This window comes from Pagrus major, chromosome 20, assembly GCF_040436345.1.
Source record: "Pagrus major chromosome 20, Pma_NU_1.0".
NCBI classification, from domain to species: Eukaryota; Metazoa; Chordata; class Actinopteri; order Spariformes; family Sparidae; genus Pagrus; species Pagrus major.
Window position 1 is genome coordinate 20,237,503 of NC_133234.1, and position 19,648 is coordinate 20,257,150.

Below are 19,648 nucleotides of genomic sequence, written 5' to 3' on the forward strand. Positions count from 1 at the left end.
GGCTGTGTGCGGGGGCCTCTCACGCAACGCGCCCGGAGGTTGAACGTGGGGGAAGTCGCTCTGCGGTGTCCGGATGTGGACGTGGCACAGCGCTGCAGCAGTTCCGCTGAATGTCCGCTTCTGATACCGAGAAGGGATTAGTGAGGAGCACCCCGGGACGACATCGGCTTCACAGTTTGTCGGCCACCGGGTTTCACACTTTGCCCCGAATAGAGGAAAGCCTTACTGTTCACAACACTTCGGAGGTAGGTTTCGATTTGAACCCGGTCGGTGTCAGACGTCCCTTTGCCCGGCTTTGACAGGAGAGCTTGGCTTTTTTTTTTTTTTTTTTGCTAGCTACGTCTGCTAATGCTAACTAAATGCTAAGGCTACGGCTAGCACCGCTCTGCGAAGTAGCTGCTGGCTGCTAGCTTAGCTAACGCTAGCATGCTAACGTCGGCTACCTCCGGCTGAGGCGATTTGGTCACAGCTGATTCAACCGCTGCCGCTGTCATCATGATTCAAGTGGCTAGTGTGGTTGCTAAGTTAACGAGCTAGGTTAGCCCCCCCCGTGACTCGTAAGTTTTGTTAAATCGTGTGTGTTGAGTGCAGCTTCGTCCTGCGGGTTGGACTCGTAACAGTTAGCCACCTCAGGTGTTAACCAGGCTCAGTGTTTTGAGGTTTTGGTTGACATGTTGTGTTGCTAACGTTAGCTAGCTAGCTAGCAATGCGGCACTGAGGTTGTTCGCGTTAGCTTACTAGCTTAGTAGTTATCACACATTACCCCGACAGAGCTGGCGTTTGACTTTGCCAACGTGTGTTTATTATTATTATCAATAAATTACAGTTCCAGTAAGTTTATTTTGTGTGACTGCTAACCCAGCTTCGTAATTGTGCGACCTAGCCGGGGGAGCAGATGTGGGTCACTCAGTAGGCCCGACACACTAAATAGCTGTACGGCTCCAGCGATTGTGTTTCTCGTTGTGGCACCTGCACCGCTGAATTATTCAAGGGCCCCGCTCGTTTAGCCCGTGTTTGTCTGTTAGCTGATACTCATCTCTCTGTCATATAAGTTAGGGACAGTCTCCAGAAGCCAAGTGAGTAAACAACGCCACCCATGCACTCTGCTAGCAGGGGGTGAAGTTTGACATGTGATATGTAGGAGCTGTCATGCCCTCAAAGTTGAGTTACCTTTGGAGAGGGAGTGGGGTCTTCTCATGACTGACATGTAAACACCTTCATAAGTGACACACGTGAGTCCTGTAGACATCACACACTGTCTCAACAGTATCCAGCCCTCACAGCTGGGGAACATCAGCTGGTCTTGTGGTTTGTGTCTGATTTCCTTCAGGTGATTGTTTGGTAAGTTTTGATCCAGTTGAAGTGACTTTTGGCAATTTTTCAGCAGCAGCTTTCGTGAAAGGCATTTATTGATTCTCAGTGTTTGTGTGTCAACTTGATGCTGACACAAATGCAAGCTGTGGGTGTGGTCCAAGCAAACCTTAAAAGCTAATAAAGACGTGAGCGAACCAGGAAGTGTTGACGTCATAAGAAAGAAGGCTGTAGTGTCTCGTAAAGCCGAGAGCCAATTGTCCTTGTCTCTTTTTTTTAGTTGGACAACATGGAGGATTATCCTATATGTTGAAGAGCAGTTAAAGTAAACATTCGTCCTCAGATCAGTTCGCAGGAGCGCTGTGCGGGCCTGTGATCGTCCTCGCTTCTGGAAAAAACGCACCCTGTCGCTTCAGGCTCGAAACTTAAAACTGTCTTGAAAGCTTTTTAACAGTTAACAACGTCCCTGTCACACAGGCGTTTACACTTCAGGCGTCCTGGTAGTGAAATCTCAGTCGAGACCCTGGAAACAGGCTGAACAAGTTCACCGTTAAATTGTCATATTGTGTAATAGTTGAATTTCCTCCAGATTTAGGGATGAACTGAGGATGAATGTAAACCAGCACACTCCAATGGCCTCTCCATACGGCCAGCCCCAGCCTGGCTACGGCCAGCCCGGCTACGCACCCCTGGACGGGGGATACCCCGCACCCTACGCACCCTACAACGGCCCCGCTTCGGCCTACCAGCCCGGGGCTCCACCACAAGGTAAGCTGCTTCTCCTGAACAAGTTGGGAGTAAGTAAGTTCAGATGAGGAGACACCAGGTCGGCTGTGATGCTCTTCAGAGCCGTAACCTTGGAGTGTCCTTCTACCTGCTTCCCGCCATGTGATTGTTCACGTATGTGCCAGTGCATACTAATCTGAATCTCGACCGCCCTCTCGTTTCTTCTCGTCGCTTCACCCACTTCCCTACATCTCTCTGTATTTGCCCTCTTTTCCCTCTTTTCTTGTATTTCAGGTTATTCTCCTTTCACAAGCTTTCCCTCTAAGGCTGTGGCTGCCAACCCAGTCTCTGACCTCTCCTCTCCTCTTGACTTAGGTAACTGCCTCCTCTCTTGATCTTGCTCATTTCACCTCACACTCCACGCGCTCTGCAATCATCGAATCCTCTCTGTGCCTACATGCATTATTCTTGCTGCCATGAGCCTTTCTCAATAAACAATAGGAAACCTTTTGTGTTTAACACCGGTGCCTGTAAAGCAGAGCAGCCACCGGGTTTCATTACCTAGAAATGTTAGCTACTCTTTAATTATCTAGGGATGTGAGAAGTTAGTCGACTAGTGTATATAACGTTGCTACCCCTGCTAGTCTGCACCAGAAATACGAGTTATTTGTCACAATTTATAGCAGTTTACTTGTAGTATTTACTTTTTTTGGCCATATGTGAGCAGATTATAACATGATGTGAAAGATGAGACCTTCCCCGCCTCTCTCGGTTGCCTTAACAAGCTTGTGGATGATTTCTTTAGTTGTTTACTGACGCTGGACTGTAGATTTCTTTGTGAAATACTTGGGTTCGATTTTCCGTGACAGTCCAAAGGATGTGACTTTATGCACTTTCTCCAGTGCTTCGCCTCAGTGCCTCGCTCCACTACGCATCTCCACTATAACAATAATATCAGTTTAGAAATGACGACCGGCTTCCAGCACAATGCAGAAGATGAATGCATTCTCCCAATGAAAATGCAGTTTTGAATAATCCTAAACCTTTTTTACTACGGCGAATATTGTTTTCAATAAATGTTATTTGTTCATTTTTATTTAGTGAGTTGTTATGTCTCGTAGGGTAGAGTTGGTTTAAAGGGGCTCTGTGGAACGAGTCGTTAGTTTATGTTTGTGGACTTCATTTCTAAACTAACGTTAGCTACTTACGACATTAGAAGTTGCATCCTTTGGACTGTCGCAAAAAATCTGGCCCGAGTTGTTCACAAAGAAATCCACACTCCAGCAGCGTTAAACAAGTCGTCCACAGTCTCGTAGTGGCAAACAAGAGAGATGGGGAAGGTCTCATTTTTCACGTCACGTTACAATCCGCTCACATATGGCCAATAAAATGTGATTAAAACACGTGAATTGCTAAATACTTTCACACAGAGCCCCTTTAAACTTCAGTTTAAGCGTCGGGGAGATTAGTTGTTGGAAAACATCTTTATTATCGTGTGAAATAGACGATCAAGTTCAATCTCTGCAGCACTGCTCATGTTTATTGTCACGTTTTATTATTACACATATTTTGTTGTTATTACAGTTTCCAACAAGGGAGGTAGAAAGGTTTAATTAAGCTGTTTGAGAAGGGACATCACCTTTTATTAACCGACTTACCAGCAACATCCTAAAAATTGTCCGTGTTTATATCCGGCCTCGATCAGAATATGGGCACATAAATTTAACTGACCCTCTTAGCGCACTGTCTTTGCTAGCCTGGTTTCTGTCTGAGGTCTGTGCTCCAACCCCAGAGGCAAATCAGGAAATGTAATCAGTCAGATCTAAAAATGTATTTGGGCACCACCACGGCCTATAGCCGCGTTTAGCTTGCTGCTCTAATCTCGTCACATTAGAAAGATTGATTTCAGAATGGATTCAGGATTATTTGTCTCGGGGACGATCGTGTGTTTGTGTATATGTGTGTCTAATCTTTTGTCCCTGCGTTTCAGGTCCCGCCAGGGGTCCTCCCGCCTCTGGAGCCCCTCCAGTTTCAGCGCCTCAACCATATAACCAGTACAGTCAAAGTCAAGGCGACATGCAGAATGGACCCCCGCTTATGACACAGGCACCACCCAGGTAATTACATGTTGATTGATTTTTCCCTGTTCGGACAAGAATGACTCATTGTGCTGTTCCTACTAAAGGTGTGTTCGCTTGTGGCTAGAGCTGCAATAATTAGGCAATTAATCAAACTATTTTCATAATTGTTTTCTCATTTTTCAAGCAAAGACGTCAAACATTTGCTGTTTCCAGCTTCTTCATGTGAAGATATGCTGCTTTTCTTTGTCATGTGTGGTAGTAAATGAAGACTCTTTGGGTTTTGGACTGTTGGTTGAACCAAAAAAAGGCAATTTTAAGGAGTCTCTTTGGGCTCTGGGAAAGTGTGATGATCACATTTCTTGGACACGTAATAGACGAAATGAGTCCTCAGTTAATCTTAAAATAATGTGCAGAATCCATTTAACACACCAGCTAACCGCAGCGAGGCCGTCTGAAACCTCAGGAGTTGGTGCTGTCATGTGATTAGTTTGTGAAAGTGGACTCTAAACCAACCGATGCAAATTATTCATAAATGCACTCAATGTGATGTTTGTTAGGACACAGATGAAGTGTTTTGATGGAGAGCAGTTACTTGTGCTAAACGCGCAGCATAGAAAATGAACCGAGAGAGAACCAGAGTTGCACTCGCCGCTGATACTCAGTTTTCATGTTTTTATGTGCTGGTCCAAGTCCATCATGCTAGGATAATAATTTGTCACCTCTCCTGTAGCAAGCAACGTTTATTTGACACCACTCTTGCTATCATAGCCGCTCGTAATGGAGAATATGTCTGATAGAAGAAATTGCAAATGGCACTGGTGAAGAGGCGGAAGAGAAAAATAAGGAGAAACCGCACTAAACGGGCGAAATCATAGATCCTACAGCGACAGGCTCAAGAGCTTTCTCTTTCTTTTTCTTTTTCTCTTGCTGTGCACTGATCCGCTTACCTGCAGACCAATCAGAGATGATTTCTCTCACCGATGATCTGCCGCCTTTTCTACATGCTCAATTGGCCTAAAAGCCACTCACGAGGGCTGTCCAGTCCCGCTGAGCCACGGGCGCTCACTGACAGCCTCAACAAGGCCTGACAGCCTGGTGCATCAGAGCCTTTACACAATAACATAATAACCATTATCAGTTACAATAACCCCTAAAGGAATTAAAACAGTTTTTTGGGGGGTTGAACAAAAGTAATATATAGTATAGTGAATACAATTAAACAATATGATTAATGTCAATTTTAGTACACTGCTTCAACCCTGCATTATCTTGGCAATAACTGAATTGCAGGAAACTCTAATATCAGGATGATGTTTGTTTGTAGCTGAAGCCTGAAGCTTTAGTTATAAATCTGGTGGTTTAATAAGAGTGTTATCTTAGTGTGTTTACATTTACTTAAACTCAGAGAAAGTAGGTTACACATTTGCATGCGCTGTAGTAACATGGCTACTGTGAATCCCCGCAGCAGCTCTTCTCCACCCCCGACATTATTTTGGACGCATTACTTTCTTATTTTAACTCTGTTAAGGACAGAAATGCTGCGTCAGTTGCTTCTGGCTATTTCTGTGTGGACGTGTGTCCGAGCAGACTGATTTTCAATCGAGAAGACAGACAGAGCGACAGAGCGAAGCCTTTCTTCACAGCGTGAATGTGTCTGAGTTTTACAAACAGCAGAGAATGTATTCAAATCAGCTGTGGAAACTGCCTTCATTAGACGTCTAGAGGGTAGTGTCTGTCTCAAATTTAGTTAGACTAGAGGAGAGAGAGGTTTCACTCCTCGGCAACTTCCACTATCACGTATACGCAGGGGGAAAAGAATTGAATGGCTATTTTTGGCCGGTTTACAACCAACGTATATGCACTAATTTGGGTGAATTACTTATTATAGGAATCGGCTTACTGTAGAAAAGTAACTTTAATCCATTTACTTGATTTCTGTGTTTCCAGGCCTGCTGTGTCTCAGCCGTACAACCAGGGAGCTGTGAACCTGTCAGGGCCACCACCCTCCTTTACCCAACACTACGGGCCCCCACCCTCAATGCAGCAGGTCACTAACCAGATGACTGGGATGCAGATCGCCCCTGGACCGCCGACCCCTGCAGGACCGGGATATGGTGAGTTTGGATGGATTTCTACTTGAGTCTAACATCTCTTACGTGATTGCGATGCGGATGAATCTAAACAAACATCTTGTAGATTCACGAATCATAGACTTTGTTTTACAGTCTTGTCGCTCTCTCCTCAGCTCCACCTCACAGCTCACAGCCACCTGTCAGTAACGCCTACTCAGCCGCACCTCCACCCTCTTACACCCACGCCCCTCCGCCTGTGTCCTCTGCCCCGACTCAGCCACCGCCTCCCAGTGGCCCTGCACCTTCCCAGCAATACTACGGAGGCCCGCCACCTCCTTCTCAACAGCCATTCAACTCCTCTCTTCCCCCTACCTCTCAACAGCAGTTCACCTCTCCTGCACCGGCTCCTTCCTCTCGGCAATCCTTTCCTCCCACCTCCTACTCGGGTCCTGTGCCTCCACCCAGCCAAGCTCCCGCTCCCCCAGTCTCCCAACCACAGCAGCCCTTCCCTCCAGCCCAGCCCCCCTTCTCCTCAGCGCCTCCACCTGTCAGTCAGCCTGCCTTTGTGTCTGGCCCGCCTCCCCCTGCCCAGGGCTCCTTCCCACCCAGAGCACCCCCACCTTCCTCTCAACCGGGGTCATTTCCTCCTCCTGGTCCTCCTCCAACCTCACTTCCCTCTGGCCAGTACCCAGGCCCCATGCCACCCCAGCAGCAGCCCCCTCCATCCCAGCCATCCCCCTACCACTCAGGTCCTCCTCCTCCCAGCTCTCAGATGCCTCCCACTTCCATGGCCCAGAGCAACCACCTGCCTCCAGGACCGCAGGGCCCACCAGGCCCGCCTGGGCCCCTGCAGCAGCATCCACCTCAGCCTGGCATGCCGGGAGGATTCCCTCCTCAGCAGAATGGTGAGTTGACGGCCACGTAGGAGAAGAGACATAGATTTAATGTGTTTTCACCCCATCAATAAGCTGTTTTCTTGTTCTCTTCAGGTGCGTTTGGGCAGGTGAGAGGCCCTCAGCCTGGATATGCAGGCCCGTATCCTGGGCAACCAAACTACGGAGCCCCTGCACCAGCACCGGCTCCTGCTCCACCTGCACAGAAAAGACTCGACCCAGACGCCATTCCTAGCCCGGTGAGCAGACGTAGCACATGCATATTTTCTAAAAACAACATATTGATATATGGATTTTTGAAAATCAGCCACTTTGTTTGTGACTTTCTGTAGACTTCTTTTGTAAAGAAGGCTAGAGCTGCTTAGCATGTGTGTCAGGCTACTGGTATATTAGTCTATACCTACAGTCTGTAGTACCACTAATCTATAATCAATACGACTGATCAGTTTCTGTCTGAATAACAACAATGCTGCCTGCTACTCAACAAAGTCTTGTTGAGTTTTCTCTTCTCACACTCTTTCTTTATATTTTCACTCTTTGTATTTATTTATTTTGTCCTGTTTTGCACAATTTGCTGGACAAACTTTTGAATGTAAAGCAAGCGTCTGACATGCCGGCTGTGCAGAAATCAAGACATAGAATAGATCCAGACGCTATCCCCAGCCCAGTAAGTTTCCTGTGTGCCTGCCTCTTCCTCTGCTTCATCCTGTCCTCTCCACACGCTTGCACTAACCCACAGCCTCCACCTCCTCCTCTAACCTCTCAAATTCAGCGATTGTCACAGTGTGAAAGATGGGCTCCTGTTGGGAATAAGAAAACTTAGACTTATGGTCAGCCATCCCTGATAATTACTGCATTCAACTAGAATTCTTTGCTATCCAGCAGGACTGGAAAAATGCACTGGTGCTGTACGTCCTTGATACATTTTGGCATTACTCCAATATAAACCTGATATATATCCCTGCAGTAAAGCTGAATAAAGTTGTCACAGTCCAAATAAAAACACTAGTGTTTAAAGGGGCGGTAGTAACCGTTTAACAATATTAAAAGAAGATAGATACCACTGTATTTGAAATATGAAGCCACTGCTAGCTAAATTAGCTTAGCATAAAGATTGGAAACAGAGATAAACTGGCAGCCTGGCTCCGTCATAAAAGTAACAGTCTGCCAACCAGCGCCTCCAAAGATTACTAAACATGTTATAGCTTGTTTGTGAACAGCTGTAGATCAGACTATTTGATTGGCCAGGACCTGTTAATTTCCTTTAACTATTCCTTTAAGAATCAAGTGTATGTCTTTTTGTGTCTTAGAGACTGTTATGAGGAGATAAGTCATATTATAGTGGCCGTTCTCAGAATACTGTTAATTTTAAAGATATTTCCCAAAGTTATGACTATGCACTGGATACCATAACCCTGTGTTGGTCTGTCATGATAACTACTTTTCGTTGGACTCGATATTGTCCCATAAATAAATGCACTAAATGATACTATTGTCAATTTAAGACCATTTTATGCAACTGATAAAAAAGCACAATAATGCAAGTACATGTAAATAACTTGTAAATAAATACAAACACCAACCAAAACAATAAATAAAATATGAAAATAAAAACGCTAAGGATGTTGGGCCCAAGTCTTATAATGGTAGGGAAACCTTGCTAGTAATTCTGGCTTCACGTTGACTAAAATGACGGTGACGCAAACGTAGTTGTTGTGACAGGCCTGTCCCATGTTGGTTGTCCCTACTGTCTCACTCCCACCTCAGTGTTTCTGTGTGTTTGAGGCAGCCCGTCTTAGTTTTGACAACTTTAGGGTACTCTAGTGTTTTTGGACAGCCACCCCCCTCAAAACCTCTTCTCTGTGCTCTGCATGCTAGCCTGCAATGTTTGCACTTACCCACAATCCCTTGTATTAATGGCATGCCTTGATATGTCCTGTCCTTTAATTTCTAAGAGGTGTCATTTGGTTTTGTTTTTAAGTCAGTTTATCACATTTGTGAATCTAGTTCAGCACGAATTTGTCCCATGTGTCTGACAGTTACATCCACAGATGTTGATGGGTGTCAGTGTGTGTTTAGAAGCTGCAGATGTTTGTGTTGGGGTTGTGTGACAGTCCTGCATGGGTGTTAAATGTTCCTCCTGTAGACTTCCTGCGAACTGGAGACAATCTGTCTATCTATATACACATGTTCGTATTTCTGCTGAAGGTTTTTATATATTTGCCTCCATCTTAGATCCAGGTAATAGAGGATGACAAGGCTAAGAGCACTGAGCCATTCACCACAGGGGTCAGAGGTCAGGCCCCACCGCTGGTCACCACCAACTTCCAGGTCAAAGACCAAGGTATGTTCTACTTCCTGTGACCAGATTCACATCTGGAAACTACCCTGCAGAAATAATGATATTAAAGGAGAATCCGTGTGTGTGTGTTTAGGGAATGCCAGTCCCAGGTTTGTCCGCTGTACGGCCTACAATATGCCTTGCACAGCCGATATGGCCAAGCAGTCTCAGGTGCCACTGGCCGCCGTCATCAAGCCCCTCGCCACGCTGCCGCAAGATGAGGTGAGTAATGTCTCTTTTCACCGTCCCTCCTGTGTTAAAAATCCCAAAACATGTCTAAAGTGACTCGAAATATGGTCCTTGTATTACCAATGTGACATCTGATACACATTGGCGTTGTCGACAACAATGTCTAAAAAGTGAGTCAAGTCAGCAAGCACTAGCAGTTCGCTAGTTCGCATAACGGGGAAGTGTTTGTTTATTAATGTGGCATTTGAACTACGATTAAAATATGTGGCTCAGGAGAGAGGAAGACCCCAGCCGCACTGGGAGAAGCAGCTCTGGAGCTATGATTGTGGTCGTGTCCCAGTGCAAAAGCCACATATTGTTTACATATTGTTCATATTGTAAACCTAACCTCATGCAGGATGTGATAAGCTGCCAGGTAGAAGAGCTCGATAAGATATTTATAGTTTTATCCCTTGAGGTTGTTGACTGTAACAATTAGTGGATTCATTAGTTCGTTTATTGTCAAAAATGTAACTATTTTGATCATTTATCAATAGTTGAAGTCATTTGTGAGGCAGAAATGTCAAACATTCACTGGTTTTAGCCTTTAAATGTGAACATTTGATGCTTTTGTTCATCATGTATAAATGAATTTCTTTGGGCTTGGGACTGTTGGTCCAATAAAACAAGACAAGACTGACAAAAATATGTAATGGAGGCAGGGTATTTTATATTTGTGAGCTCTAAATACGTCTCTGTCAGCTGTGGTAAATTATAGAGGCTGTTTTTTTTGACATTTTATAGACCAAAATCTTGATTAATCAAGAAGCCCACACGTTTTGACCTGACAACAAGCTTTTTTGCCCTTCACCCTCATCATGTTTATGTTTCACTGTGTAGATTTATCTTCTAATATTTTCTGAACAGTTTTCAGCCATGACCAGATTTGAAAAAAGATTAGTTTTCAGGGTAAAGCCTGATGTGTATTTATCATGACAGGATGCCTGTAATGTTGGTGGGATGGATAATCTGCCCCATAATCACAGTGGTGGGAGTGGCTGCGTGACCTTGTTTCATGCGCTCACCACATGTGTAACCGATATCCATTTGGACTAGTTTTACGTTACATCAGTTTGGCAGGAATGAACAGTTTTGCAATAAATAGGGTGTAAATATTTACCGATGTGGGAGCGGCACACATTACATCCTGTTTCAGTAATTCAGGCCTTTACATGAAGTCATCCTGGTAGCTTAAATTGTTTGAATCGACTTGCTCACTCCTCTCATTGCATCTCTTGTCAGAGCCCTCCATACCTGGTGGACCACGGCGAGGGCGGTCCAATCCGCTGCAACCGTTGTAAGGCCTACATGTGTCCATACATGCAGTTCATAGAGGGAGGGCGCCGCTTCCAGTGTGGGTTTTGCAGCTGCGTCACAGAGGGTGAGTTTTTTTCTGCATTCATGCGTTTAAACTTATTTTTCTTATCTGACTGTGCTGTACTGATGTTATCCTTTTTCCAATAGTGCCTCCACATTACTTCCAGCATCTGGACCACACTGGGAAGAGGGTGGACTGCTATGACAGGCCGGAGCTTTCGCTGGGCAGCTACGAGTTCCTGGCCACTGTCGACTACTGTAAGGTAAGTCCTGGGATGAGAACGGCTCCTTTCTGCAGGAAACAAACTAAAGTGGATTCATAAACTCCTGTTTATAATGATCGTTTAGCCATGAACCCCCTCAGGGATCTGCAAGTGTCATTCTCTAAAGTAGAAGGTTGTTTCATGAATGTTATTACAGACCAGAATTATACAATAATGAACAAAGCCATCAACCACAATCTACAAAAATGAGCTGGTACTGAACGATCGTGTTATTGAGTCGTAGTTGGAAGAAAATAAAATTCTAGAAACTCTCTGTGTGGGTCATATGTTATGATTTACACCCGACTTCATGACTCTTTTTTCTTCTCTGGAACAGAACAACAAGCTTCCTCAGCCTCCAGCCTTCATCTTCCTTATCGATGTGTCCTACAACGCTGTGAAGAGCGGCATGGTCAACATCGTCTGTCAGGAACTCAAGACTCTGCTAGACTATCTGCCCAGGTACGCAAACACAACAAAAGATGAAGAGCGAAGATGAAGTAGAGGAGGAAAATGCTAGAAAGGATATAGGGTAGGAAGAAGTGGAGCATGAAGCAAACACATTAGGTTTATTCGCTCGCTTACGGTCAGTTATTATCAGAAACGTTCTCCCAGTTCATCCTCCGTTTCTGCATCCAGGGAGAACCCAGAAATGGACTCCATGGTCCGGGTGGGATTCGTCACCTACAACAAGGTTTTGCACTTCTACAACGTCAAGGCGAGCCTAGCCCAGCCCCAGATGTTGGTGGTGTCGGACGTGTCAGACATGTTTGTACCCCTGCTGGACGGTTTCTTGGTCAACGTCAACGAGAGCCGGCTAGTTATTGAGAGGTGGGAAACCACACACACACACACACACACACACACATAAATACATACATGAGGTGTGTATAGAGGAGCAGTTGTATCTGGTTTAATGACACGCTGTTTGTGTTTTCCAGTTTGCTGGACCAGATCCCAGAGATGTTTGCAGACACCAGGGAGACGGAGACGGTCTTTGGACCCGTCATCCAGGCAGGACTGGAGGCACTCAAGGTAAACACATGTTCTGTTCAGGTTTCCAAGTCCAGACTCAGATCTTTTTCTACAGCATTTAAGGAACTAGACAATTTCTTAAGTTTAGGGCTGCAAATTTATCGCGGCCACTCTACTTGCTGGAATTTCAATTCCTGGGACATTTTTTCATTAATTTTATTTTTCAAGCAAAAACACATTCAAAATAAATTCTGATTATTATGTAAAAATGAATAAAAGATAACAAGCAGACACAGGCATCAATATACCTTCCAAACGCCCACTTCTCCCTCTTTTACTGCCAATCTGAAACTAAAAGTGTGTAAAAATGACTGAGCAGTATGACTCCGATGGATCCTGACCTTCAAACCTTCAAACATGTGTAAACACGACACGACTACAGATCCGCTGACACGCCTGACGACTTGTATGTTGCTGTGTGTCATGTTCTCAGGCTGCAGACTGTGCTGGGAAGCTATTTGTGTTCCACACCTCTCTGCCCATCGCAGAGGCTCCTGGAAAACTAAAGAACCGAGAAGACAAGAAGCTGATTGGGACTGATAAGGAGAAGGTAAACTCACGATTTAAAGTGTGTGTTGTGTGTAACATCATATTATGTGTCACTCCACACTGACTCCCCTTCCTCTCCTGTCATCCTCAGTCTCTGTTTCAGCCCCAGGTGGGTTTCTACAACACCCTGGCTAAGGAGTGTGTAGCCCAGGGCTGTTGTGTGGATCTCTTCCTCTTCCCCAACCAGTATGTGGACGTTGCCACGTTAGGGGTGGTGCCTGTCTCCACTGGAGGTTCTGTCTACAAATACACCTACTTCCAGGTGAGAGGAAATCGCTCTTCTTCCTTCAGTCTCATCCTCAAACTGATCCAGCACTGAAGCCCCATGCCTTCACCGCTTCTCTCCAGTGTTTCTTTGCTCTGAGATTTTGATGAATACCAGCTTGATCGTGTGGGTAACACATGCTGTGTTTTCTTTATACCAGGCTCAGACGGACAAGGAGCGATTCCTGAACGACCTCAGACGAGACGTTCAGAAACTAGTCGGGTTTGATGCCGTCATGAGGGTGCGAACCAGCACAGGTGAGGCTCCCCTACTTGAAAACAAAAACAAAACACTCCAGGCCGAGAGAGATGTGACAACTCACCTCATGATCTCTCCTCTTCTGTCTCACCCTCCCCTCCCCTCAGGTATCCGAGCGACAGACTTCTTCGGCTCCTTCTTCATGAGTAACACCACGGACGTGGAGCTCGCAGGCCTGGACTGTGACAAGGCCATCACTGTCGAGTTCAAGCACGACGACAAGCTCAGCGAGGAGACGGGGGCACTCATGCAGGTGTGCAACAAAGTCCTTTAAGAAGGGAACACATTTAATTTGACATTTTAAGAACGCCTTAGTTTCTATTACACACAACAGGGATCGTTCAAAATCTTGCAAGTTTGGAAGATGCTTAATTTGAACAGTTATGTATAAATGTTAGGAATATGTTTGAATTTGAATATAACCTCCTACAAAATGCTTGATTTTGAACTCTGTCTAAGCATCTTCATTTGTAAGAAATACAAGTCTCCTCTGTCTCCCCGTAGTGCGCCGTGCTGTACACCAGCTGCAGCGGCCAGAGGCGTCTCCGCGTCCACAACATGGCGGTGAACTGCTGTTCTCAGCTGGCTGACCTCTACCGCAACTGTGAGACCGACACAATCATCAACTTCTTCTCCAAATATGGTGAGAAGAATCTCTTCCTCGTTGTTATTCAGTGTCAGTGCAAGAAATCCCCAGCTGCTCCAGCAGAGCTGCAAAGAAGCCGACAGTAGATCCACATCTGGAGTTGTTCTTGATAGCTTGTTGATGAGAACATACAATTAGCCATTTATTTAATTTGAACAACCCCAGATTGATATGTGTGTTTGTGTGTCGCAGCTTTCCGCGGCGTCCTCAGCAACCCCACTAAGGCGGTGAGAGATACTCTGGTCAACCAGTGTGCTCAGATTCTGGCCTGCTACCGGAAGAACTGTGCAAGCCCCTCGTCAGCTGGTCAGGTACTGAAAACCGAGCATACACGATAATACATAAGATCACATAATGCAGATTTTCTCAACCTTTGGCTCACAACCCATTTTTCCTCGCATCATTTCAAAGATTTCTACGACTGATAGTTTGTTTTATAAGAAAATAAATATATTCTAACAAGACCAAAGTATTTTCTAAGTTATGAAACTCAGCTTTAGCACACATTTTATCATAAAGTGTCATGTTTACATCCCTGTGTTTGTGTTTTCCAGCTGATCCTCCCAGAGTGCATGAAGCTGCTACCGGTCTATCTCAACTGTGTGCTGAAGAGCGACGTGCTGCTGCCGGGAGCCGACGTCTCATTGGACGACCGGGCCTACCTGCGGCAGCTGATCAGCTGCATGGACGTCTCGGAGAGCCACGTCTTCTTCTACCCCCGCCTGCTGCCACTGGTGAGATCACACACACACTGAACCCCGAGAAACTTAAAATCGTGTCATTGTCACCTCTGAAAATCATTTTTTTATACGAGCAGAGGCATTTGTTGCATGCGTTTGCTGCTCTCTTACTCAATATGATAATAGCCTCTGTATTGTTATTAATACTGTTTTCTCAAACCTGAATAAATCTACATAATAAAGCTCTCAGAACAAAGAACCGGTGCTTGTTTTGATGACGGTGATGATTTTAGACTCCATCTATCGCCATTATCTTTTATCACTGTGTGTAATCTGCTCATGCAAAGTCTGCAGTGTTGTAGATTTAATTACACCTGGGTCAAAACAGCACAGGGGCTGCATCTGGTACCAGGTCAAGGTACCAGTGAGAGAATGAGATGTGATCCAGGAAGTCCAGTCAGAGTAACAGATTAAAGTGTTTAAAGGCTTATAAGACAAACGTGTGATACTCAGGTGAAGATGGAGTTATTTGAGTAAATGCTCCGTGTGATCAGTAGATGGCAACACTAACACATTCATCTGATATTGTTTCTTGTCTTCGTCTCTCCAGTCAAAGTTGGAAAGCGGGTCGTTGCCGGTGGCGGTGAGGGACTCGGAGGAGAGGCTGTCTAAAGGAGGCGTTTACATCCTGGAGACAGGACTCCACCTCTTCCTGTGGGTGGGAGCCAGCGTTCAGCAGGAATTGCTGCTCAACATCTTCGGCACGCCGAGCTTCAGCCAGATAGACCCGAGCATGGTGAGAGGAAACGGAGTGATACACTGCCCTCAGTTTGATCCTTGATTGTGTCGTTCTGTTGTGTTTTTTATGTCATGGATTTTACATAACATAACATACATTACATGTGATTTATTTTAGATTTCCTCTATAGTGATGTACAGTATAGTTGAAGATATTATATGAATAATTCCATATTGATTTCACGCAGCCTTGTGTTGGTATAATGGACAGAGTTGTATAAAATATCTAAATGTCCCTGATTTGTGTTTCAGACGAGTCTGCCAGTGCTGGACAACCCATTCTCTGAGAGACTCCGAGAGATCATCGACTCCTTCAGAGCTCAGCGATCACGATACATGAAGGTAAACTTTTTACTCTCTGATGTCTCTGTCCAAACACTTGTTGACTCTCCTCTGTCGTCCTGTCAGGAGCTAGATACCAATATGCTGAGTGTCTTAATCTGTAGCAGAACAAAGCAAAGCTAAAAGAATGAAAATAAAAATATGAATCAGGAAGTTATTGATCTAAAAATAAGTTAAGAAGACCGGGTATCTGATGCCGCCTTTTGATACTTAAGGTAGAGGTGAAATAATCAATCCATTGATTGATAAGCCGATGAACAGAAACTGAATTGGCAACGGTGGCAAGTCAATCATCAGGCTTTCTCTGGTGATGGTGATGACAAATTTGCCCCACTGGACTTTCTGAAATGTTCTCACCATTTTCAGACTTTTAATAGACAAAAAAGCCAATTAATTTAGACAATCAACAGTAATATAAGGGTTAGTTGCAGCCCTATTTGAGAGTTTGTGATGCTCAATCGTTCAGACACACTCACATCTCCCTCTCTCTCACACTTCTCTCTCCTCTCCGTTGCAGCTGATGGTGGTGAAACAGGAAGACAGAACCGAGCTGATATTCAGGCACTTCTTGGTCGAGGACAAGAGCGCCAGCGGGGGAGCGTCATACGTGGACTTCTTGTGTCACATGCACAAGGAGATCCGCCAGCTTCTCAGCTAGGCCTACAAATCCCCACCTTCACCTGTATGACCCCACCCGCCCGACCCCACCCGGTTCACCCTTCCTTGTGAAAGAAAGCGCTTTATCTTCCCTTTTTTTTTTTTTTTAACCTAATAAACTAAAGCTCTCCTCGCTGTCTGTCGGCTGAGCGTCAGAGACAGCTGGCAGATCTCGTTGTGTGTGTGTGTGTGTGTGTGTGAGGTTGTGAGAGAGAGAGAGAGAGAGTCTGATGTTAATAGAGCTTTACTCTGCCTCAAATCTTCTGCTCCAACACAGCAGGAGCAAAATAACTGACGAGGGAGGGTAATGTATATACACAAGTGAACAATTTATGTATGCAACAGACTGAGTGAGTGTCGGAGACGGCTGATGTTGACTGTAGTCGGTGTAACTGTCTGTATTAAGAGCACTGAAAGGCTGTTTTGGGTGAATTAATGACCCTCAGATAGCAAACACTTTTTATATGATTGAATCCCAATAGAGTGAAGGGCATCTACATACCGAGACATAAATGGAATTAAATAAATGCTGTTCTTTTCGTCTTTTTTTCTCCTTTAATCATGGCCTTAGTACCCGCTTCCCCAGGCTGTTCCAGTCATCCGTGATGTGTGTGTCTGTGTGTGTGTGTGTGATCTGAGAGGATTAATCGCCCACTGCCCAGTTCTTATTTCCCGGTGTGTCTCCGGATGTGAGCACCTGAATTTAAGCCTGGATTCAAAGCTCAAACTGGAGTCTGAAGACCTTTTTTTTTTTTTTTTTAACCCACAGCATTGAAGAAGTATCGTGAGATGTAAAATCTGGGTTTAATGGAAGAGGATTAGTGCCACTGTTGAAAAAAAGAAATTGACTTTTGACTACTGAACTCAGAATTCTGAGAAAAAGAAGAAAGTCGGCACTGATTTAAAAAAAGTGAGAAAATCTGAGTGAAAGAAAAACAAAGTCAAAAAAATCTGAACCCCCTCCAAAAAATGTTCAGTGGCTTTAATCCTCGTCCGTGGGGGTTTAGTGTCCAACTGACAAGCAAACTGAAAATAAACGTACATGCATCAATCGGCATGACCCACATTTGTTTAAATCCCTTTCAGTTGAGTTTTTCGTTATTGATGCAGATGTCTGGTCGCTGATAAATCAGATGTTTCTGTTTCGAGAGGACGATTTCATTAGTTCAAAGTCTATGCAGCAAAGAGAACGGCCCAGACAAAATAAACTACAGAACAAAAAGAAATCAAGGGACAGGTGTGAACTGTTGGTCTCAGCATCACAGCGATGGGAACTCCCCCTCGTGATTCTGTCTGGTCATGACGTGTAAGTGCTGCAGACTTTATATTAATCAAGAGGTTTGATGTCCAACAATTGTACAAAATAAAAAAAAAAAACAGAAGCAATTTTCCAGCAGACAGAAGTGAGCGGGTAAATGGACATCAGTTAATGTTTGCAGACTTTGAGTTGTCTCCGCACTGATGGTGTTCAGTGTGTAAATAAAAAATATATAATCTGTACAGAATTAATAGAAAATAACAGTTTTAAAGACCTGCCTGAACAGCTGCAGTTTGTTGATGGGTGGTTTCTCTGTCACGAATGGCCGAAATATAAAATCACGGCTTTTACTGAAGAGAGGAAGACGCCTCGACTGGCTTTTTGATATGTTTGTGTGTGTGTGAGAGAGAGAGAGAGAGTGAGGTATGAGTGTGTGTGGGTGTATGTGTGTGGGTGTATGTGCGTGTGTGTGTGAATGTGGGGTCGGTCCTGGTGAATTTCTCCTGAGGAACAGAGGGATCAGCCAACACACACACACGCACTACCCATGAGATTAAATTCAGTCTTCTTCATTTATCACTTTCTGTTCCTTTTTTAACAATGTGACTTTGTGTTTGTTTGGTGTGTGTGCAGCCCTCTGTTCCGTCTTTATGTTCACTGACTTTGATTGGCCCACCGTCTTGACTGTAATCTTAATTTCTGTTTTCTTTTCTTTGATTTGTTGTTTTTTTTTTTTTTTTCATTGCCTCTTGGGACTGCTAATAAAATGATTGTTGAAAGTGAAATTCAACATTGTGCTTCTCTGGAGTTTTTTTTCTTTGACTTTACTGTAAACTACTTTAAATGTCATCAAAATACATCCTATTTATGTTGCTTCAGAAGCTGATCAGTATCTCGTTATACTGTATTACCTCTGCCAAGGATTGTTGGTTTGTGAGCACGATGACACAAAAACTAGTCAACAGATTTTCATGAAACTTGGGTGGTGGAGGGTTCTTGGCCCACAATAGAGCCCTGTAACTCCTGGTGCAGATCTGGATGAAGGAATTTTATTTTTTTTTCCACTTTCTTTGACATTGCGAGATAGGGCGTTATCCAACATTTCGGTCAATTTCTCAGAGAATAATACTTCGATCTTCATGGAAAAAACAGGTATATTAAGGTGGCTGGTATCTATAAGTGAGTTCAATTTGATCAGATAAAAGTCCTGATTTAGTGGATTTAAATATGTTTTATTTGATATTGGACTGAATCAGGGCATTGGCAGAGGTATGCACTCTACTGAGAGCCATTCAAGTTATTAGAAAAAAATGTTTTTCAAGTTCTAACAAGATATTTTCATATTAGTACAACATTACAAACTTATACTATACTATACTAATTATATTATCATGTGAAACCTGTTATATTCATGAAACGTTTCACATGATAAGATATAAAGAATATTTTTCTAACAAAAGTTTCTTGTTTAAACCTGTTAAGTTTGTATGTTGTAATAATGGTAAAGTATCTTGTTTTAGCATGAAAATATCTCGTAGAAATAATTTCTTCACATTATTCTGTGATGCTGATCTGTTATTTTGGCACGGCAGTAATACACTCCACCATATATTGTCATACACGTGAGGTCTTCACCACCATATAGACAGTTTCCCCTTTTTTTTATTCCAAGCCTTTTTTCACTTCCTCTTAGTATCCTGCCATGCAGACATATTTGGTTTCATAAGTTGAGGTTTGAGGTTTATGTTCTCGATTTGTGCTTCCAGCATTTAAAAATTAATATTCTGCACTGACAAGTTTATTAACTCTTTAATTCTACTGTAAAATGCCCAATACATGAGCGGCATAAAAAAGAATGAATCTGTATGATAATGAAAAATTGTTAAGCCATATGAGGAATAAATGAAAGAATAAATATTTACATCACA

General features: G+C 44.0%; 1 protein-coding gene across 4 annotated transcripts; it reads left to right on the forward strand.

Annotated features, from left to right (window-relative positions):
* Positions 1–94: 94 nt before the first annotated feature.
* On the forward strand, positions 95–18,510 carry sec24c (SEC24 homolog C, COPII coat complex component). 4 transcript variants are annotated; one of them, XM_073489055.1, is made up of 25 exons: positions 95–245; positions 1,901–2,079; positions 2,332–2,412; positions 4,028–4,154; positions 6,066–6,232; positions 6,364–7,095; positions 7,180–7,322; positions 7,682–7,750; positions 9,319–9,427; positions 9,519–9,646; positions 10,895–11,033; positions 11,117–11,232; positions 11,570–11,694; positions 11,872–12,063; positions 12,174–12,267; positions 12,701–12,817; positions 12,908–13,078; positions 13,242–13,338; positions 13,447–13,592; positions 13,844–13,982; positions 14,178–14,296; positions 14,540–14,719; positions 15,276–15,461; positions 15,716–15,805; positions 16,323–18,510. In XM_073489055.1, exons 2-25 carry the CDS (start codon positions 1,920–1,922, stop codon positions 16,461–16,463), a joined length of 3,768 nt encoding a protein of 1,255 aa, XP_073345156.1. In that variant the 5' UTR covers positions 95–245; positions 1,901–1,919; the 3' UTR covers positions 16,464–18,510. The 4 variants fall into 4 exon arrangements, with proteins under 4 accessions (XP_073345156.1, XP_073345157.1, XP_073345158.1 ...); XM_073489056.1 differs by lacking the exon at positions 7,682–7,750; XM_073489057.1 differs by lacking the exon at positions 2,332–2,412.
* Positions 18,511–19,648: the final 1,138 nt, after the last annotated feature.

Coding starts and splice junctions, on each gene's coding strand:
- sec24c (XM_073489055.1), top strand. CDS start 1,920: ATGAATGTAAACCAGCACACTCCAATGGCCTCTCCATACGGCCAGCCC. Junction 12,064..12,173: donor AGCCGGCTAGTTATTGAGAG/GTGGGAAACCAC, acceptor TGTGTTTTCCAG/TTTGCTGGACCAGATCCCAG. Junction 14,720..15,275: donor ACCCCCGCCTGCTGCCACTG/GTGAGATCACAC, acceptor TCGTCTCTCCAG/TCAAAGTTGGAAAGCGGGTC.